At 40.2% G+C, this 17312-nt stretch overlaps 1 protein-coding gene across 3 annotated transcripts in view; it reads left to right on the top strand.

Moving 5' to 3' along the window:
* The window catches only part of LOC126466578 (serine/arginine repetitive matrix protein 1-like), a 636028-nt gene that overhangs the window by 326846 nt on the left and 291870 nt on the right, over positions 1–17312 (top strand). For all 3 annotated transcript variants that reach the window (XM_050096398.1, XM_050096396.1, XM_050096395.1), the window contains exon 3: positions 10631–10739. In XM_050096398.1, coding sequence (XP_049952355.1) covers positions 10631–10739 — 109 coding nt within the window. The remainder of the gene's footprint in view (positions 1–10630; positions 10740–17312) is intronic.

Below are 17312 nucleotides of genomic sequence, written 5' to 3'. Positions count from 1 at the left end.
GGGAATATCTTAGACCTTGTAGCTACATATAGATATGTTCTTACCGACAGTAAAGAGTAATTCCTCGTAGCAAGGATGTTTACTAAATGTAATACATCCATCAAGAAGGCTAGGAAAGTTTGCTGCTACTATCCCACTTAAACAATAAATTGACTTCACTTGGCTCTATTGTGATACACGTAGAGGAATTATAGGCGACGTTTATACGGGCTTTACGTAGCGTCGTGGAGAAGTAAGTGTCGAGCAAGTGGGTTAAGAACGGAAAATGTCCATCGTGGTTTCATAACAGTATTCGCAAAGTGCTGAGGGGTTAGAGTTTGTGGCAGACATGGTTAAGAAAAGAACGGGCTATTATTGTCAGGTAAAGGCTTGTGCAAGTTCGTGCGTCTGTTAAAGGATCGATACACGAAGTGTAGAACTTCTACCGCCGTACCTTAGCGAAAAATCTAGCCAAGAACCGAGAAAATTCCTTTTCTACGTAAGATTGTTACGGGGGTCGAAGGCTTCTACTTTGTCACTAGTCAAAAATTCTGGTTTGGAGATAGCAGCAAGCAAAAGGAAAGGTGAATTTTTAAATTTCACGTTTAAGAAGTCGTTCACGCTGGAGGATCGTACAAATACACAGTCGTTTGACAATGGCAAGGATTCCCATACGGAAGACAAATTACTGAAAGAGCTAAAAACGAAATGTCGCCAGGCCCAGATGCAATCTGTAGACAAACTTATTCAATATTATTATTAGGATGGACATTTGCGCATCGAGGCTTGTAATACTCATTTTTAACAATGTCTGTAGAAATCATATGGGTAACGGCTATGTAGCTGTAGTAGATTTATGAAATTTATTCGCATTTGTGGAATCTTTCTGAATTAACTTCATTAGATAGGAGTACATTAGCTACTGGTGAACCATGAAAATTTATGCCAGATCAGAAATCGAACCCAGATTTCCCGCTTGTCGTGAATACCGTGCAAGATGGTCACCAGTGTCTGTTTCTCCAGAAATTGTTGAAAATAAGTACCACAAGCCTCGACTGGCGAAACGACGAGTGTAACTAACGTTGAGTGCATTTTGTCTCCTTGACTCTGTGCAGGGAATCTAAGTAAGGGGCTAATCGGATCTTAGACAGTACGACATACAGATGTTTAGGTCGGTGCTGAAGGGTGCTCGAAAGGCCGAACTGATTAAGATGATCGCGCGCGACAAGCAGGACATCAGGACTTAACTTCCGGTTAGACATTTATCAATATGAAATATTTTCATATCTAACGTCGCTTATGTTAGAAATATTCCGTTACTGGTTATGAATTTAATATACACTAAGAGGGAGTTTTGAGACATAAACGAGTTGGTAATTGTATTTCTACTTCTGAAGGACGATGCGTGTTCAAATTTCGAGTAAGAGTTATGCTAGTAGCGCCACTATTTTTTTTATGGTAAGCAAATCAAGTTTGCCTTAAATACACACTATCGTGAATGTTAATTACCTTTGAGATAGGTCGTGCTGAGTTGATGTTAGTTAGAATGTCTTTAGGTTTATGTATGAAGATGATATCTCTTCTTTCGGACATGTCAGAAAGAACAGATACCATCTTCATATATAAGTAGTTAAGGCTCACCGGCCATTTGACCAGCTTCTTCTGTGCAGTTGTATAAACAGTGCCCGAACTCTTACTGGAATCGGCAGTAAAGTCGCGAGTAATGAGTGTAATGGGTAGGGGCACTATGAATACAGTGTGGGACAAGAAGTTGAGAATGTGAGTCACACGGGAGACGTGCCAGAGATAAGTCCCTGTAGTCGCACTATCCTCTGTGTCCTCGGTGGCTCTGATGGATGTCGACACGGTAGCCCAGCGTGTTCGGAAGGAGGGCTGCCTGCTCTCTGTAATAAAAAAACTGAGTCAAGTAATAAACGATCAACTTGAACGGATGTCTTGTGACGTCCGCCCAGACCAAACGCAATAAACTGTATGGAACAAAATGACGAAAAAAGATGGATAGAGCCTCAGCCATGTAAGCAGGAGACACCGGGTTCGAGTCCCCGTCGGGGCACACATTTTCAACTGTCCCCGTTGAATTATATCTGGCCTGTATGCTGCCAGGGGTATTCATTTCATTGTGATGTCTTTAGGTTGAAAAAGACGCTATTATCAACATCTCACGAGTTTGAACGAAGTCATAATAGGGATAGGAGAAACTGGGTGTTCTTTCCGCGACATTCCAGAAAGACAAGGCAAGAATGTACCTACTGTACATGATTGCTGGCAGCGGCTGTCACGGGAATGTGCGATTGAAAGAAGACCGGTCTCGGACGGCCACATGGCACTACACAGGGGGGAAGACCACCGTTCATGGCTCAGGTACGTCGCACTGCATCTGCAGCTGCAATTTGAACGGCACTTGGCACCACAGTGACACAACGAACTGTTACAAATCAGTTGCTTCAAGGACAACTCCGAGCCATAAGCCACGTAGCTGTTTTTCACTGACCCGAAACAACTAATTGGCATTTTCAGTGATGTCATGCGAAAGTGCATTGGAAGGCAGGGTGGAGGTTTGTTGTGTACACTAGTGAAAGCTGGTTCTGTCTCGGTGCCAGTGATGGCCGCCTATTGGCTGGAATGAGGCCAGTTAAGGGCCTGCATCCAACCCGTCTGCACACTGGAACTACATCTGGAGTTATGGTCTGTGGTCCGATTTCGTATGGCAGCAGGAGCACTCACGTGGTTATCCGACGCACCCTGACTGAATTCTGGTGATTGAACCCGTTGTGCTGCCGCTAATGAACAACTTTCCAGGCATTTGTCCTACCCCAGAATAATACTCACCAACATACCACTGTTGCAACCCAACATCCTCTACAAAGTATAGACAATCAACAGATCTGCCTCCAGTCAAGCACATATCGGATATCATGGGACGACAACTCTAGCGTAATCGACAAACAGCATTAACCGCCCCAGTGTTGACCGACCAAGAGCAACAGATCTCAAACTCCATCCAACAAACTGACGTCGAATAGCTGCAAAGCACAATGCATGTACGTCTCCATGCTTGCATTCAACATTCTGGCGGCTACACCGATTGTTAACGTACCAACATTTTATATTTCGAATGGATTATCTCTCGGTTACGTTTATCTGTGACCTTGTAATGTTAATCACTTCAATATGTTACCTAGACAAATGTATTGAAAAAATTTCGATACTCTATATTAATTATTTTTTGTGTTATCATTTTTTCAATCAGTGTATATAATGAAGAAGAAGATTAAGACTACATGACAATAGGTATTTGGTATAATACAGACGACTATAGGAAATAAAAAGACGATAACAATATGCAAAATGCCAGGACATCAGACTAACAACCTCGGCTGAGGTTTTTTTCTACAGGGAGCAGCCAAATAAGCAGTCACATTTGAAAATAAAATTTAACAACACAGCATTGCAGCAACTGGCCCAAAAAGGCTCCGCCATCCCGAACTGTCATCTCCCTCAAAAATCGAGTGACAGATAAAAAAAAGTAGAAAAGAAAGTTTCAGATAGTGTAACGTCGAGCAAATCATCAGCTTATGCATACACCGAAAAGACACACAATGCTTTTAAATAATGTTTGTCCCGAACATATTTTCCCACAGTTAAAGTACAAATAAGTCATATATCCTAGATGCGACCAATGTTTTCAGAAAGTTTTCCCTTGAATGTAAGGCAAATTCCGGAGCTGAAATGTTCTGCTACATTTTCCCAGTAAGGTATCCCACTGCCTCATTATCAGCTCGCCTGGTACTTGGCTGAGAAGTTCCCTACTCTACAGTGAGACGTTGCTCTGATGGCATCTCTGTACCTAGAGAGTGAAAAATATACACAAAGAATCTGGTATAAACTATGGAGTTTCCCTTGTTCATCAGGCGGATGTCCGAAGTGTAAACCTTCAAAATTGGTGACACACGGAAAGACCTTAGAATGTTGAAATTAGCTACATCCTTGTTTACTCCCTGTATTTACGAGGGACGTCTTTGGTGATATTGTACCCTGTGACATCAATCTAGCAATGCGTCATCGTAATGTGGGTACAGGTTAGTTTCTCTTAAATTGTGAAATTCCTCCCTGGCCCCATTTATTCTTGTTGTAAGTCCCTGATGTTGTGTAAAATTGGTGTTTCTTGCTTTGTAACATCCCTCGAGAACAATGCACATATTCCAGGGGGGTCTTTCACCTTTTCCGTTTCCATCGAAGATACCTTCGTTTTCTATACTTCCTGCGCCTCATAAGTTTTCTTGCATACAACTGACTCCCAGTATATCTTTGTACATAACACATAGTTTAAGTAACCACGAAGTTGGAAACATTGCCTGCTTCTGTAAATATGGCTTCTATTATTCTGGAAAGAGCGACGCAAATTCTCTTGTGCCACGAGTGTAATGTATCAAGTGCAGGAACAGGGAGTCCTGCTGGTTAGTGGATAAAAACTAAACCCTTATCTGTCTGTCTGTCTGCTCGACTGTGAAACGGGAACGGGCAAATCCGTCAAGCTGAAACTGATGTCACATATTTAGGTCTACGGTCTCTTGGCGATGTAAAAAAGTGTTAAAGCTTCTACCTCAATGCAGTAGAGACATATGATCATTTAAGTCACATATTGTGTTACTCATATACTCATTCACCAAAACCTGTAGGGTGCTTCCCGTTGACCTACGATCATCAACTTTGGTAAGAAGAAAAATTTCTCAGTAAAACTAAAGGAAAAAAATCCGAAAATTATTAGATTGTCACTGTATTACAGGAAAAAATTCTTTTTTTAGTCATTTTTTTATACGACAGTATCTTTGTCTGCCTGTTTGTCCGTCCGTCCGTCTGCTAACACATCTTTTCTCAGGAACAGGTACACCTATCCAGTAGATTGTCTGTTGAGCTTCTCTTTCGTCCGCTATGTCCCTTCTTCATATCGTGTACCGTTCCTTCGACTTCATACCTATCTCTGATTCTTGTAATTGTTACTCTTGTCAGTGGTGGTGTCTCAAATTCAACTCTCCAACGTCGGCGTACCGCACTCGCATTCTCTGTTTTCCAGTAACACTTTAGCACCCATTCCCGTTGCTCAAATGATAACAGCATGTTTGCTGACAATCCTGGAACAAAAGAAAGCCTTGTTAAATTTTTCACCGCCTTCTAAATTATTACCCATAAAAATTGTTATTCCTTCTCCTTTAATTAAAGAGATATTCTTTTTCAAAATGTGTATACATTATTTTGGGACACATTGTATAATTTTAGGTAATTTTTAAATATAGATTACTTCATAACCGAATTTTAATAATTTATGTTTTCTGAAAATTATTTTAGTTGGTAACATGCAGCATAGGAAGCAAGACAGCGTTCGTGAGATGAGTGTTTTAGGATAAGAGGCGAAAACGTGAAGTAATGGATATTAAAGAATATGTATAACGGAAAAAATGTAAAAACAGATTTTCAACTGTAGGTCCAATACATCAAAATGCATCGGCAGACACACAGTGAGGATATATGTTTCGTACATGCTAAAAAATATCGCAAGGACAGGTAGCGTTATCTACTACTGTAAAATCCTTACCAAAGTATAGATTCTTCTTAATAGGTCTACGTAATACGTGCTGCAGGTTCGTCAATGAAATAGTATGTGCTAATTAAAAGCATTGAACTAACGAAGCGACTGAAGATTCCAGGCAGTGTAAAACACTGTCTCAATAGGAGGTAAGGCAGGAACCCTTCTTATCACGATTGATGCTCTCATCGACTGACGAGCACAAGGGGCGTAGTAACAGAAGCGAAGCTGTGACTGTGGGTCGCGGGTTGTGGCGGGCTAACTCAGTCGGCTACTTAGCCCACTGAGGACGGCGCGACGGTCACAGACCGTGTTCCCCTCCTGCGAACAGTTTTTAATATGCCTGTTCCAATACTGAACGAATGACTCGTTATGGAGACATAGTTATTCACTAACGAGACGATTTGCATCCTTTAATTTTATCTCGCTGGAACACAACTGTTATTCAGTTACAAGACAATGCACATAGCGTCTGAGCTCGCACCAAAAAAGAAGCTGTCTGGTGTTGATATTGTCAATGATTTTTGTTTGTTAAACATTGAACAACGTTACCGATTGCGGACTTGGAGAAATACCGCTGCAAACTAGGTGTTTTGCTTGACCCAACACACCGCTTTCTTATTAGCTTGACCACTGTGCGATCTTCTATGGCTTGTAGTACTTACAAATTGTGGATACCGTTCAGTGACACAAGTAGGTATCATAGGTTATACATAAATTAAAGAAAATTTGAGAAAATGACAGATCGTTTCATAATATACCGTTAGACTGAAAACCTAATCGCATGTCATGGAAAAAAATAATAGTCTGTTGACGGGTGCTCTAAAACAACATGTTACCATCGAGACAAAATCGTTTTATAATCTTCATAATTACATAAAATGAATTTCAGGTGCGATCCTTGTAACCCTCTGCTGATTTCCCGCCTCATCTCTGTCCATTCCGAAAGTGTATCGTTCTTTAATGTGCGTGTCATGCGGGCGACTTTCTGCTCAAAATCTGCGGGTGTGCGTCACTTTCATTCTTGAAAACTAGCAGCCAAGCGAGTCTGAGTTGATTAATGTTATCAGTAATCAATTGACAGGGATGAGTGTACAGCTCTAAAATGTTGAGTGCGATGCAGGCTGTGCAAGCGCAGAAACGGCGGATTGTGCCGTTGTCTGCTACTGCTGGAAACTGACCTAATCTGTCCACGCTCATTCAGGTTATATTAATGGATTCTGTATTTTCATAATCTTCTTAATTCACCATTTGCTTTGCTTTTGTGATTAATTTCGAAAGTTATATCGGATGTGATAGTTTGCCTAATTATGTGGAATGTGAATGTACGTTTCATTGCGCAGTGAGTCGAAGTAGTTACCCCTAATAATTTGTTTATTTCAGGCTACTAGTCCCTAATGAACTCTATGCTTTGGAAAATAGTAACTCATTAGAACTGTACAACGAGTATAAGCTACAAGTCGGTAATTAACTGTGAAATGTTCCCATCTTTACTAATGTTCAGAAAAAGACATGAACGAAACACGGTAGAGGTACTTCGCTAAAAATGTTATTATTTGGTTGTGTTCCGTCAAGAGTTTCCAGAAAGTAAGATCTCATTTTTCCACGGTTTAAGTAGCCTTCTTCATCATCATCATTCATCCTCATTACGGTCGGAGGAAGGCAATGGCAAACCACCTCCACTAGGACCTTGCCTAGTACAGCGGTGCGGGTCTCCCGCATCGTCCCCTTCGCTGTCAAGAAGTATGGGACTTCATCATCATCAAGTAAATGAAGCAGAAATTTTAAAATAAAATGCCAATATAGGTCTATATTTTTAAAATTATTGCCTTTTAGACATACACTGAAATACTATAAACAATCAGTCTGGTTTCTTTAATCCTCACAACCAGCCAACTATAAACAATAGTCTTAGTAAAATTGTGAGTATTCTGTTAGTTTTAAATCTCAAATGCCATCTTTTTCTTATTTCTACGTTTATTTTTAAGGCCCTTCAACCCCTAACAATAATCGGCTACCTACTTTCATTCCTCATTTGATGGCACCCCTTCTCTCCAGCTCCTTAACGCCTTGGTGCTGTTCGTTATAACGTTTTCGAAGTAGTAGACAGTACGTGAGTTTAGGAAGTTGACTTTTATACCGATGCACAACCAAACTTCAGGAAAAATTCCAATATTATAATAGCAATGTTCTTGTAATTGGACGTTTTTTTACCGTCTACAAATTTTGGAATAACAGAAGTCCATCTATATTTTTCTCGGGTATTTACTGCTTTCCAAACTTCGTGACTTTACATCAGTTCGTTAGTATGAGGAGAAAAGGAAGTTTAAGTGTTCTTGACTTATGAAAGTAAATTACGTATAACAATACGTATGCGATTCATCTTTCAGTATCAACTGCATCAAGCCTGATTTAATATTAAGTGGAGGAAGAAATATTTATTGTGGTCTGAAAGCTGCTCAAGCAAGATATTTTTAAACGCAGGCAAGAAACGTCTTCAATATGGCCAATTATTTCTCTCCAATGCTTTCCTTTCCCCTGTTACGACACATAAAACACAAGGTAGTTTCCTGCTCCAAAATTGCTAACCTAGCAAAATTTCTGTAACAATTAAAAAAAACTTTAATTCGTTATTGTTGCACATCTGCTGACATCTTGTAGATACCTCTTCAATGAGTCACACTTAACTGCACATTTGCCACACATTCTCACATAAAATTCCTCACAAATAGTCCACGCCGGCCGCGGTGGTCTAGCGGTTCTAGGCGCTCAGTCCGGAGCCGCGCGACTGCTACGGTCGCAGGTTCGAATCCTGCCTCGGGCATGGATGTGTGTGATGTCCTTAGGTTAGTTAGGTTTAAGTATTTCTATGTTATAGGGGACTGATGACCATAGATGTTAAGTCCCATAGTGCTCAGAGCCATTTGAACCATATTTTTAGTCCATCAGAACTTGAGAATAATAGTAACGTCTGTACGTACAACATTAGTAGAAATGACATTTACTATACAGTATTGGAGCCGTCAATGGCTCAGACATAAGCAAAAATCTTTGATCACTTGCCCAATACTATAAAATGTCTGATTAGCATTATTAAATTCATTTTTACTGGACAACCCTTCCTATTCCATAGATGATTTTTTTAATAAAATGAGTAGCCTGTGAAACAACTAGTTTTTAAGCTTAATTGCACGAGTATGGTTGAAACACAATACGTTCGTTAGTTTTAAAACCAATCGTGTGTATACATCCCGTAAATTGACCCATTTCGCAGCATTGCGACAGTAAAATCGTTCAAATAATCTATGGAACATGTACCCAACCAATTATGAAAAAACTATGTATGATATAAGAAGACTAACAATAGTTCTGAAATCAATGTAACGAAGTTATTTGTTAACAAACTTTATTTTCAACTGCCTGACATCATGCAGACTTGTGCCATCAATAACAGAAGTGTGGTCGAGTGGGTAGAAAAAGTTGAAGTGTGTTATGAACGAGGGTTATACAAGTCTGTTAAAATGAATACATAAGTATATACTATTTGTCCAAAAGTGTCAAGCACATACTAGTAGACATTAATATGGAACCTGTCCACCATTCACCTTCATGAATCTTCCACTCTGGTAGGAAAACTCATCATAGGGTTACTGATTGTCAGTTGAGGACTGTCTTTGCATTCTTACTCAACATACGAAATCAGAGAATGTCGTGACTGTGGACGCTGCTGTTTGGAATAACGGATACTTCGTAACTCGTCCCAAAGGAGTTCCATTGACTTGGGGTAGGGCAGCTCTGTCCTTTTCATGAATGTTACTATCCACAAACCATTGCGTAACAGATGCTGCTTTATGACAGGGTGCACTGATATTCTGATACGTACAATGATCATTTCAGAATAGTCCCCCGATTCTACGCAATACACCATTCTGAAAAATTGGTTGATTTTGCGGAAAAGACCAAACAGGGCGGTCGTCGATCTTATCGGATTAGGAAAGGATGAGGGAGGAAGTCGGCCGTGCCCTTTCAAAGGAACAATCCCGGCATTTGCCTGAAGCGATTTAGGAAAATCACGTAAAACCTAAATCAGTATGGCCGGCCGCGAGATTGAACTGTCGTCCTCCCTAATGCGAGCCCAGTGTGTTAACCACTGCACCACCTCACTCGGTCTGAGTAAAATGTGTTCATATTCTTCCTCACTTAGTGTTTTACTATATACGATTAAGGAACCACTCCGCAAGCACGAGAAGCACAGAAATTGTAGCTGCTTCTCATCTGTACTTTACAATCGGCACTAATGATGGCAGGTGACATTCCACAGGCATTCACCAAACCCAGATACTACCATCGGAATGACATCGTGTACCGAATGATTCATCACTCCAAATCATTCTTTTCAGGTCATCCACTGTCCAGTGCCATTGCTGTTTACACCACCTCAAGCGTCACTTAGCACTGACTACGGAAATATATAGTTGGAGGAATTGTTAGATTATTGTACTTTACTCTTTTTATCTCCATAAAGACACATTTTGTACCAGCAGCACTGCTGGTAGTATTTTTGAACTCAATAGTGTTTTCTTCCGCTGATGTCGTGCTACTATGTACAACAACTACCCTCCCCAACATTCGGCCGTCCCTATCCGTTAGTGCCTGTGGTTAGCCTGGTCTAGATTTCTGATGTGATTTTTGGCGTTTTCACTTGCCAATCCCGTCACCAACTTGGACAGCCTTGGAAGGGTTGCAATGTACCAGACGGTTTCGTTACTCAGGTGACATCCAGTGACCAGACCACGTTCCGAGTCGCTGATTTCCCTGTCCGACCCATTATCCTGTTACTGCTTCTCCATTGACGGCGCAGAACTCCCCACTTACTGTTGTATTGACGGGTCCGCCTCTCCTGCCATCTAGTGATAAATTTGGCAATACATTAGGATGCCCGACTACTTTTGATCATATAGCATAGATCTCATAACTTGAGGCTACTGATACAATGTAAATATGAACCTTCTTAAGGGTTAAAATAAAGTTCTCTCGTTATTCCAGGTTTCCTCATTGCCGCTCACTGGAGCCAAGGAGCGCCCGTTTATGAACCTCTACAACAACACCGCTGGAGCAGCTTCTGTTGGCCACGATTACCACAGCGAGGCAACAGGTAACACACACAATACATTCCACAGGGCAGCAACGCGCTCAGCATTAAGTGCTACGTTCTTGTGCATCTTCGTGAAGCGTCGTGCATTGTAGCTTAGGTTACTTATGCTGTCCGATGACACCTGGATAACGCGTCACGAAGTTTAACGGAATACCGAAACGGTACGTTTTTTGTTGGATGAAGGATTTAAAAATTATTTTTCACATTCATTCACACATACTACGTGCACAAGAAAACAATTTCGCGTTGATAGTGAAACTATTCTTCATGGAAATGTTCGACACTGAAAATTATCTATCACAACCTGCCGATATGTCTACATAATTCTGTCTTTGTAAACGCTTACGAGAAGGATTATTATTAGTTCTTATTTCTCGATGACATTCCAGTGCAGTCGCAAGCAGAATTAAAGAGAACATTGGAGTGCAAGTTGGAGGGAAAATGTTTCGCTTCAAATATTTCATTTTGCAAGTAAATGCCGAAAGTCAGAAATAGGGATGGCGGTTATTGCTGAACAACCGGTTTCCGGTTATATCGCTTTCTTCCATGCCAGTTTAAACTCACTGTTAAAAGCGCTGAGAATAACCAGTTTCTGAAATAACCGATTTTCGGTTTTTTTTCCTACTCTTTCCTGTAATAAACACAGAAATCACCCGCCTCCGTAGCCGATCTCGCTAACGCGCTCGACCTGTGCGTAAGCTGGTTCGAATCCTAGTGATGGAAAAAATTTCACTGTGGCTATTTGGCCGGCAAGGAAGGAAAATTGGTGCTGTAAATTTCCTGATCAGCAGAATTCGCACCAATCTCCTGGTTTGAATATTAAAGCTCTTCGCAGTGTGTCATGAAGTGAGAGCACGTGACACTGCCGATGGTGATCCGCCCGTCGGATTGAGTCGTCAAGCTTGACGGCCTCTTTAGCCGTACTCAAGAGGAGTAGGCTGTGTCCCGGCACCGGGTTTAACCCTCTCCCTTCTTTCTCCTTCATCATCGTCATCATTATCATACAACACGTGCATTACACTACGTTCCACACACACACACACACACACACACACACACACACAATAATACATGTAAAATTACAAGAAGTTGGAATTGAGCATGTTCAAATGAAAGAAATAAACGTAGAAATCGGACAAAGATAAAAATATTTGGACTCTATATCAGTTTCAGAACACACAGAATGGAAATATAAAATGAAATAGGTGAATTAAAAAGACTTAGTCGGTTAAATGGTCGCTGCGTTTCTCTAAAAGTGATAAGTGGTAGAATACTACGAAAAATCTCCAGCATTCTGCCATTGACTCCAAATTTTTGAAACTCTGCTCAAATATCATGGTACAATCAAGGATCATACCATTATTTGAGCATTACGAACAGTCAGTGCGAAAGGGTGGAAAATGAGATTGAAGGACTCTTTTTTTCATGTTGATTTGTTCGTTTCCAAGGGCTACATGAAGGTAAAGCTATGATATGTAGACACAGCCAGTAGATCAACTACTATCTATTTTCATTGAATAGTGTGAATGAATTTTTAAATTTTAAATTTTTATACCGCACCATTAGTTCATTAGTCTTTTATTATTTCATAGAAATGGCAGCCTAATCTTTCATATTTTAAAGCAAATAAAACATTGTACCTCAATCCTACTTCACTTATTAAAAATATTTAGAAAATAGGGTTGCTGCCATTCTGCAACACAATGGACGTCCGGCGACAACAAAGACAAAGTACCGTATAGACCAGGGGGCAAGTCTTGCATACTGCACACGAGTACCTTAAGCCACGACACACGCAAAGAGACAGTATTGTCCCTGCGATTCTGTACCAAGTCTTATGTCATGTCTTTGTTGTTCGTTTCTGTCGGAAAAATTATTAAAATAGCACTGATCGACTGTCCCATCATATACAAGTACAACAATGCAGTATTTCCAACCACTGCTAACTTGAGGAGTAAAAATTACTTCCTTTTTTTAAAAAAAGTTTATTTAAATACCAATAATTTTTTCACTGCCGCTATAACAATTAGATATTTCGTTTTTTACTCAGTTACTAGTAAAAATAAAGAACAACCTGTTGCAACCGACACCTAACAAATGAAGAAAAATATATGTTATTCGAACCTATTATATCTCTATTGGTTTTAACCAAACGGTTTTTCCCAGACCTAGTGAAGAAAATTATGCAAAAACGTAATCAAGGTATGATTGACATAACAGTGGAATGGACGTTTCCAAATGTCGTTATCCTGTTAAACAGTTATGTCGTATCGTCATAAACGCTACTGACTGGAAAAATTTTTCGTAATTAATTTCTATAAAAATTAAGCACCACTCTTTAGATACACACGTAAACTCACGCTCAAATCGTTTCTCAAAAGGGTGAATATAAAAAATGGACTTCGAAGACACTGAAAGATTTTATTATGAAAAAATATGGATAAGTAAAAGTTTAATAGAAGTAGGTCTGGTAATAATTTTTTTATTCACTTATATCATGTAATGATACTTATCGGTGCTACCATTTCAGTTTTCATAAGAAAAATTTGAGTCATTCAAGTTGGTGTGTTCAGCAAAAATTATTTGCTACAACAATTTGTTGGAAATAATTTTTTCTTTGTTCTTAGACATTATCTTCAGGCAGCTGCTAATATATGAAAACCGAAATCAATGGATTATCAAAATTCTAATGCAAGTCCCTCGAGAGAATGCTACGTCATAATTTTGGATGAGGGGTTCTATATACTTTACTCCGACACTCATGGGGTCAATGGTACGAAACAATTATGCTTCCTTTTTAATAATACTGTCCGAACAGATGTATGCAAACTTATGTTCCTGTATCTGTTGTTGAGTATAAAGTACATACACAGAGAGTTTAAACGAATTTTTTTTTCAAAGAAAACATCGTCTGATGTAGGCTGCAAAATATTTTATTTCTTTTCGTTAACCGATGTGGACTGTGAAGTCATTTTCAAGCACATGTAAAAACATACCAATGACGAAAGAATAAAAAAATAATCTGCATAACAAATCCAAGAAAATATAAAACACAATTATTATTTTTTTCATTAATTCGACATCTGATTCCGTCTTGTACTTGCACACAAAGTAGCTCTTTGCAATATGCCGTCCATGATGTGACATGTAAATTAATCATTCAGACCACATGAGGAACCGCAGGTCAAAACTGGCATGATCGGTGACGAATACGAACAGAAAGACTGTAAAACCGTGGGAATTGTGACGTGCAATACAGTGTAGGGATCAACTTGACATCCATTACTGAAGAACCATTTTTTTATGCAACGAGCCTCGCTTTATAGAGTCAGTAAGTTCATAATCAATAGTTTATAATCATAGTCTAATAAGCTGTTCTGGCCTATACTGAAGACACAGTCGAAGAGATGACAAATGTGCGTCGATACTGTACGCCTAAGCATAATACATAGTTCACTAGCGTACAGAACGGTGTTAATTAGATATTACACTACACCAAGAAGAAATTCACATGATAAACGAGTGTTCATTGGACAAATATATTATACTAGAGCTGACATGTGATTACATTTTGACGCAATCTGAGTGCATAGATCCTGAGAAATCAGTACCCCGAACAACCATCTCTGGCCGTAATAACGGCCGTGATACACCTGGGCATTGAGTCAAACAGAGCTTGGATGGCGTACACAGGTACAGCTGCCCATGCAGATTTAACACGATACAACAGTTCATCAAGAGTAGTGACTGGCGTATTGTGACGAGCCAGTTGCTCTGCCACCATTGACCAGACGTTTTCAGTTGATGGGACATCTGGAGAATGTGCTGGCCGGGGCAGCAGTCGAAAATTTCTTGTATCCAGAAAGGCCCGAACAGGACGTGCACCATGCGGTCGTGCATTATCCTGCTGAAATGAAGGGTTTAGCAGGGATCGAATGAAGGGTAGAGCCACGGGTCATAACACATCTGAAATGTAACGTCCACTGTTCAAAGTGCCGCCAATTCGAACAAGAGGTGACCGAGACGTGTAACCAATGGCCACCCATACCATCTCGCCGGGTGATACGCCAGTATGGCGATGACGAATATACGCTTCCAATGTGCGTTCATCGCGATGTCACCAAACACGAATGCGACCATCATGATGACGTTTTGCCATTCGTGCATCCAGGTTCGTCGTTGAGTACGAGATCGCAGGCGCTCCTGTCTGTGCTGCAGCGTCAAGGGTAACCGCAGCCATGGTCTCCGAGCTGACAGTCCATGCTCCCGCAAACGTCGTCGAACTGTTCGTGCAGATGGTTGTTGTCTTGCAAACGTCCCCATCTGTTGACTCAGGGATCGAGACGTGGCTGCACGATCCGTTATAGCCATGCGGATAAAATGCCTGTCATCTCGACTGCTAGTGATACGAGGCCGTTGGGATCGAGCACGGCGTTTCCTATTACCCCCCTGAACCCACCGATTCCGTATTCTGCTAACAGTCATTGGATCTCGACTGACGCGAGCAGCAATGTCGCGATACGATAAACCTCAACAGCGATAGGCTACAATCCGACCTTTACCAAAGTCGGAAACGTCCTCCTTACACGAGGCATCACAACAACGTTTCACCAGGCAACGCCGGTCAAGTGCTGTTTGTGTATGAGAAAGCGGTTGGAAACTTTCCTCATGTCAGCACGTTGTAGGTGTCACCACCGGCGCCAACCTTGTGTGCATGCTGAAAAGCTAATCATTTGCATATCACAGCATCTTCTTCCTGTCGGTTAAATTTCGCGTCTGTAGCACGTCATGTGCGTGGTGTACCAATTTTAACGGCCAGTAGTGCACATAGTGTTAATTACTTTGTCAGAGCAATACTAACATAACGATGGCAATGTGTAGTATATCTATATGTAATAAAAAGTACACAGTCCAAGTGGAAATCTCATTCGCATCATCGATATGGGCAATTCATTAATAGCACGTCAGTGTTAGAAATTACGAAGTCATATCTACCTAGTTAAGTAGGAAACGGGAAATGAAGAAGGTGTCTATATCTTCATTAGCACTTACAGTATCATAATAGCTCTAATAATAGTTAGAAAATCACATAAAAGTAGTCGTAGTAACAGGGAACTAGGGTTTGTCTTTCTTGCAATGAAAAAATTTTAAAAAAGGCAAGCCACAGATAATTTGGATCATGAAAGAAGAACAATTTTGAGGGTTACATATCAAACTGGAGGTTCTTTAAACGCATCTCAGTGTTACAAATCTTTAATGTCGCTGATTGATCTGAAGAGGGGCAACGAAGGAACAAGAAATGAGCGAACGTTGTGATAGGTGCATTGTCAGTAGCATGTATGGCCGCTGTTGTATTAAATAAAGGATGTGAAAGTCCCATATAAACTTCATCCACAACATCAGTGCTTAACAATTTCATGAATTGCACATATCCACTAACATCATGAAGCACACAGCGGTAATATAAAATACGTAGGTGAACCGTCAAGCTCAGTAACGGATCAAGAGCAGAAAAAGAGTGACTGTTGTCACAAATAAAAGAGAAGATTTATGCTAGTTTCTATCAGTGCAAGTAAGCAAGGGTTGCCTAAAACATGAACAACACATGTAACAAAAAATGAAAGAACGTTATCATAACTGGATTTTCTGATTACAGTATATCTAACATTGGTGATAAACATACTGAAGCTAAAATACTATCAGTAACCAATTATTCTGTACTAACTCTAGAACATGTTTTGCGTAAAATGAAAGAATCTTCATATGATTTCAGTGACACAGGAAACAGAGGGTAGAACATGAAGATACATAAAAAGTTAAGTCATAGATCCAGAAAACATCAAATCATATGAAGTATAATAAAAAATGTAAAGCTATGGTCCTGATATATAAAAATCAAGAACACTGTTCTAATCTATCGTAAAATAGTATATAAAAATCACCTGCTGCATAAGGAAAGCATCTAAATGGAAAGTAGCCATAATATATTAACATCAAATGTCAAACAGATCATTCTCTTTCATGACATTTCTCTGGTGACAAAGTCCGGCAGAGGAAGGACAACAGAGATAGGAGGAAAAGCTGCCGGACGACGTGCTAGATTCTTACAATTAATACAGTGCGCCCGAATAGGAAATGTCGATATTCATGGACATGAGAGGAATGATCATTCGAAGCCTAAAAGTCTATTCAACATGGATTCAAAACGCGTTACTCAAGAGTTATAAGCACTTATTCGATCTCGACAATGTGAAAGAAATCTCTTCCGCTGTAAGCTCTTTGTTTCCCACATTTTGGGACGGGGGTGGTGTGGACCAAAATAAGAAAAAACTCTCTAGTAAACATGGGCTCAATAAGCACTCGTTTAATAGAAGAGATGCGTTTCACATTAGCAAGGATGGCCAAGTGGGCAAGCTGTCAAGGAGTGCACTTTAGAGCCCATATTTACTGCACCTGTTTTCATCCATACAATCACCTTTCAAAATATGGAAAGCAGAGAGCAGTAGAAGACATCTGTTTCACAGTATCGACCATGAAGAAGTGCTCTTAGATCTTAATGTATGCATGTTAGAT

Source organism: Schistocerca serialis, chromosome 1, assembly GCF_023864345.2.
Source record: "Schistocerca serialis cubense isolate TAMUIC-IGC-003099 chromosome 1, iqSchSeri2.2, whole genome shotgun sequence".
Lineage (NCBI taxonomy): Eukaryota > Metazoa > Arthropoda > Insecta > Orthoptera > Acrididae > Schistocerca > Schistocerca serialis.
The sequence above is the reverse complement of the archived record's forward strand: the minus strand, read 5'-3'. Positions and strand labels throughout refer to the sequence as shown.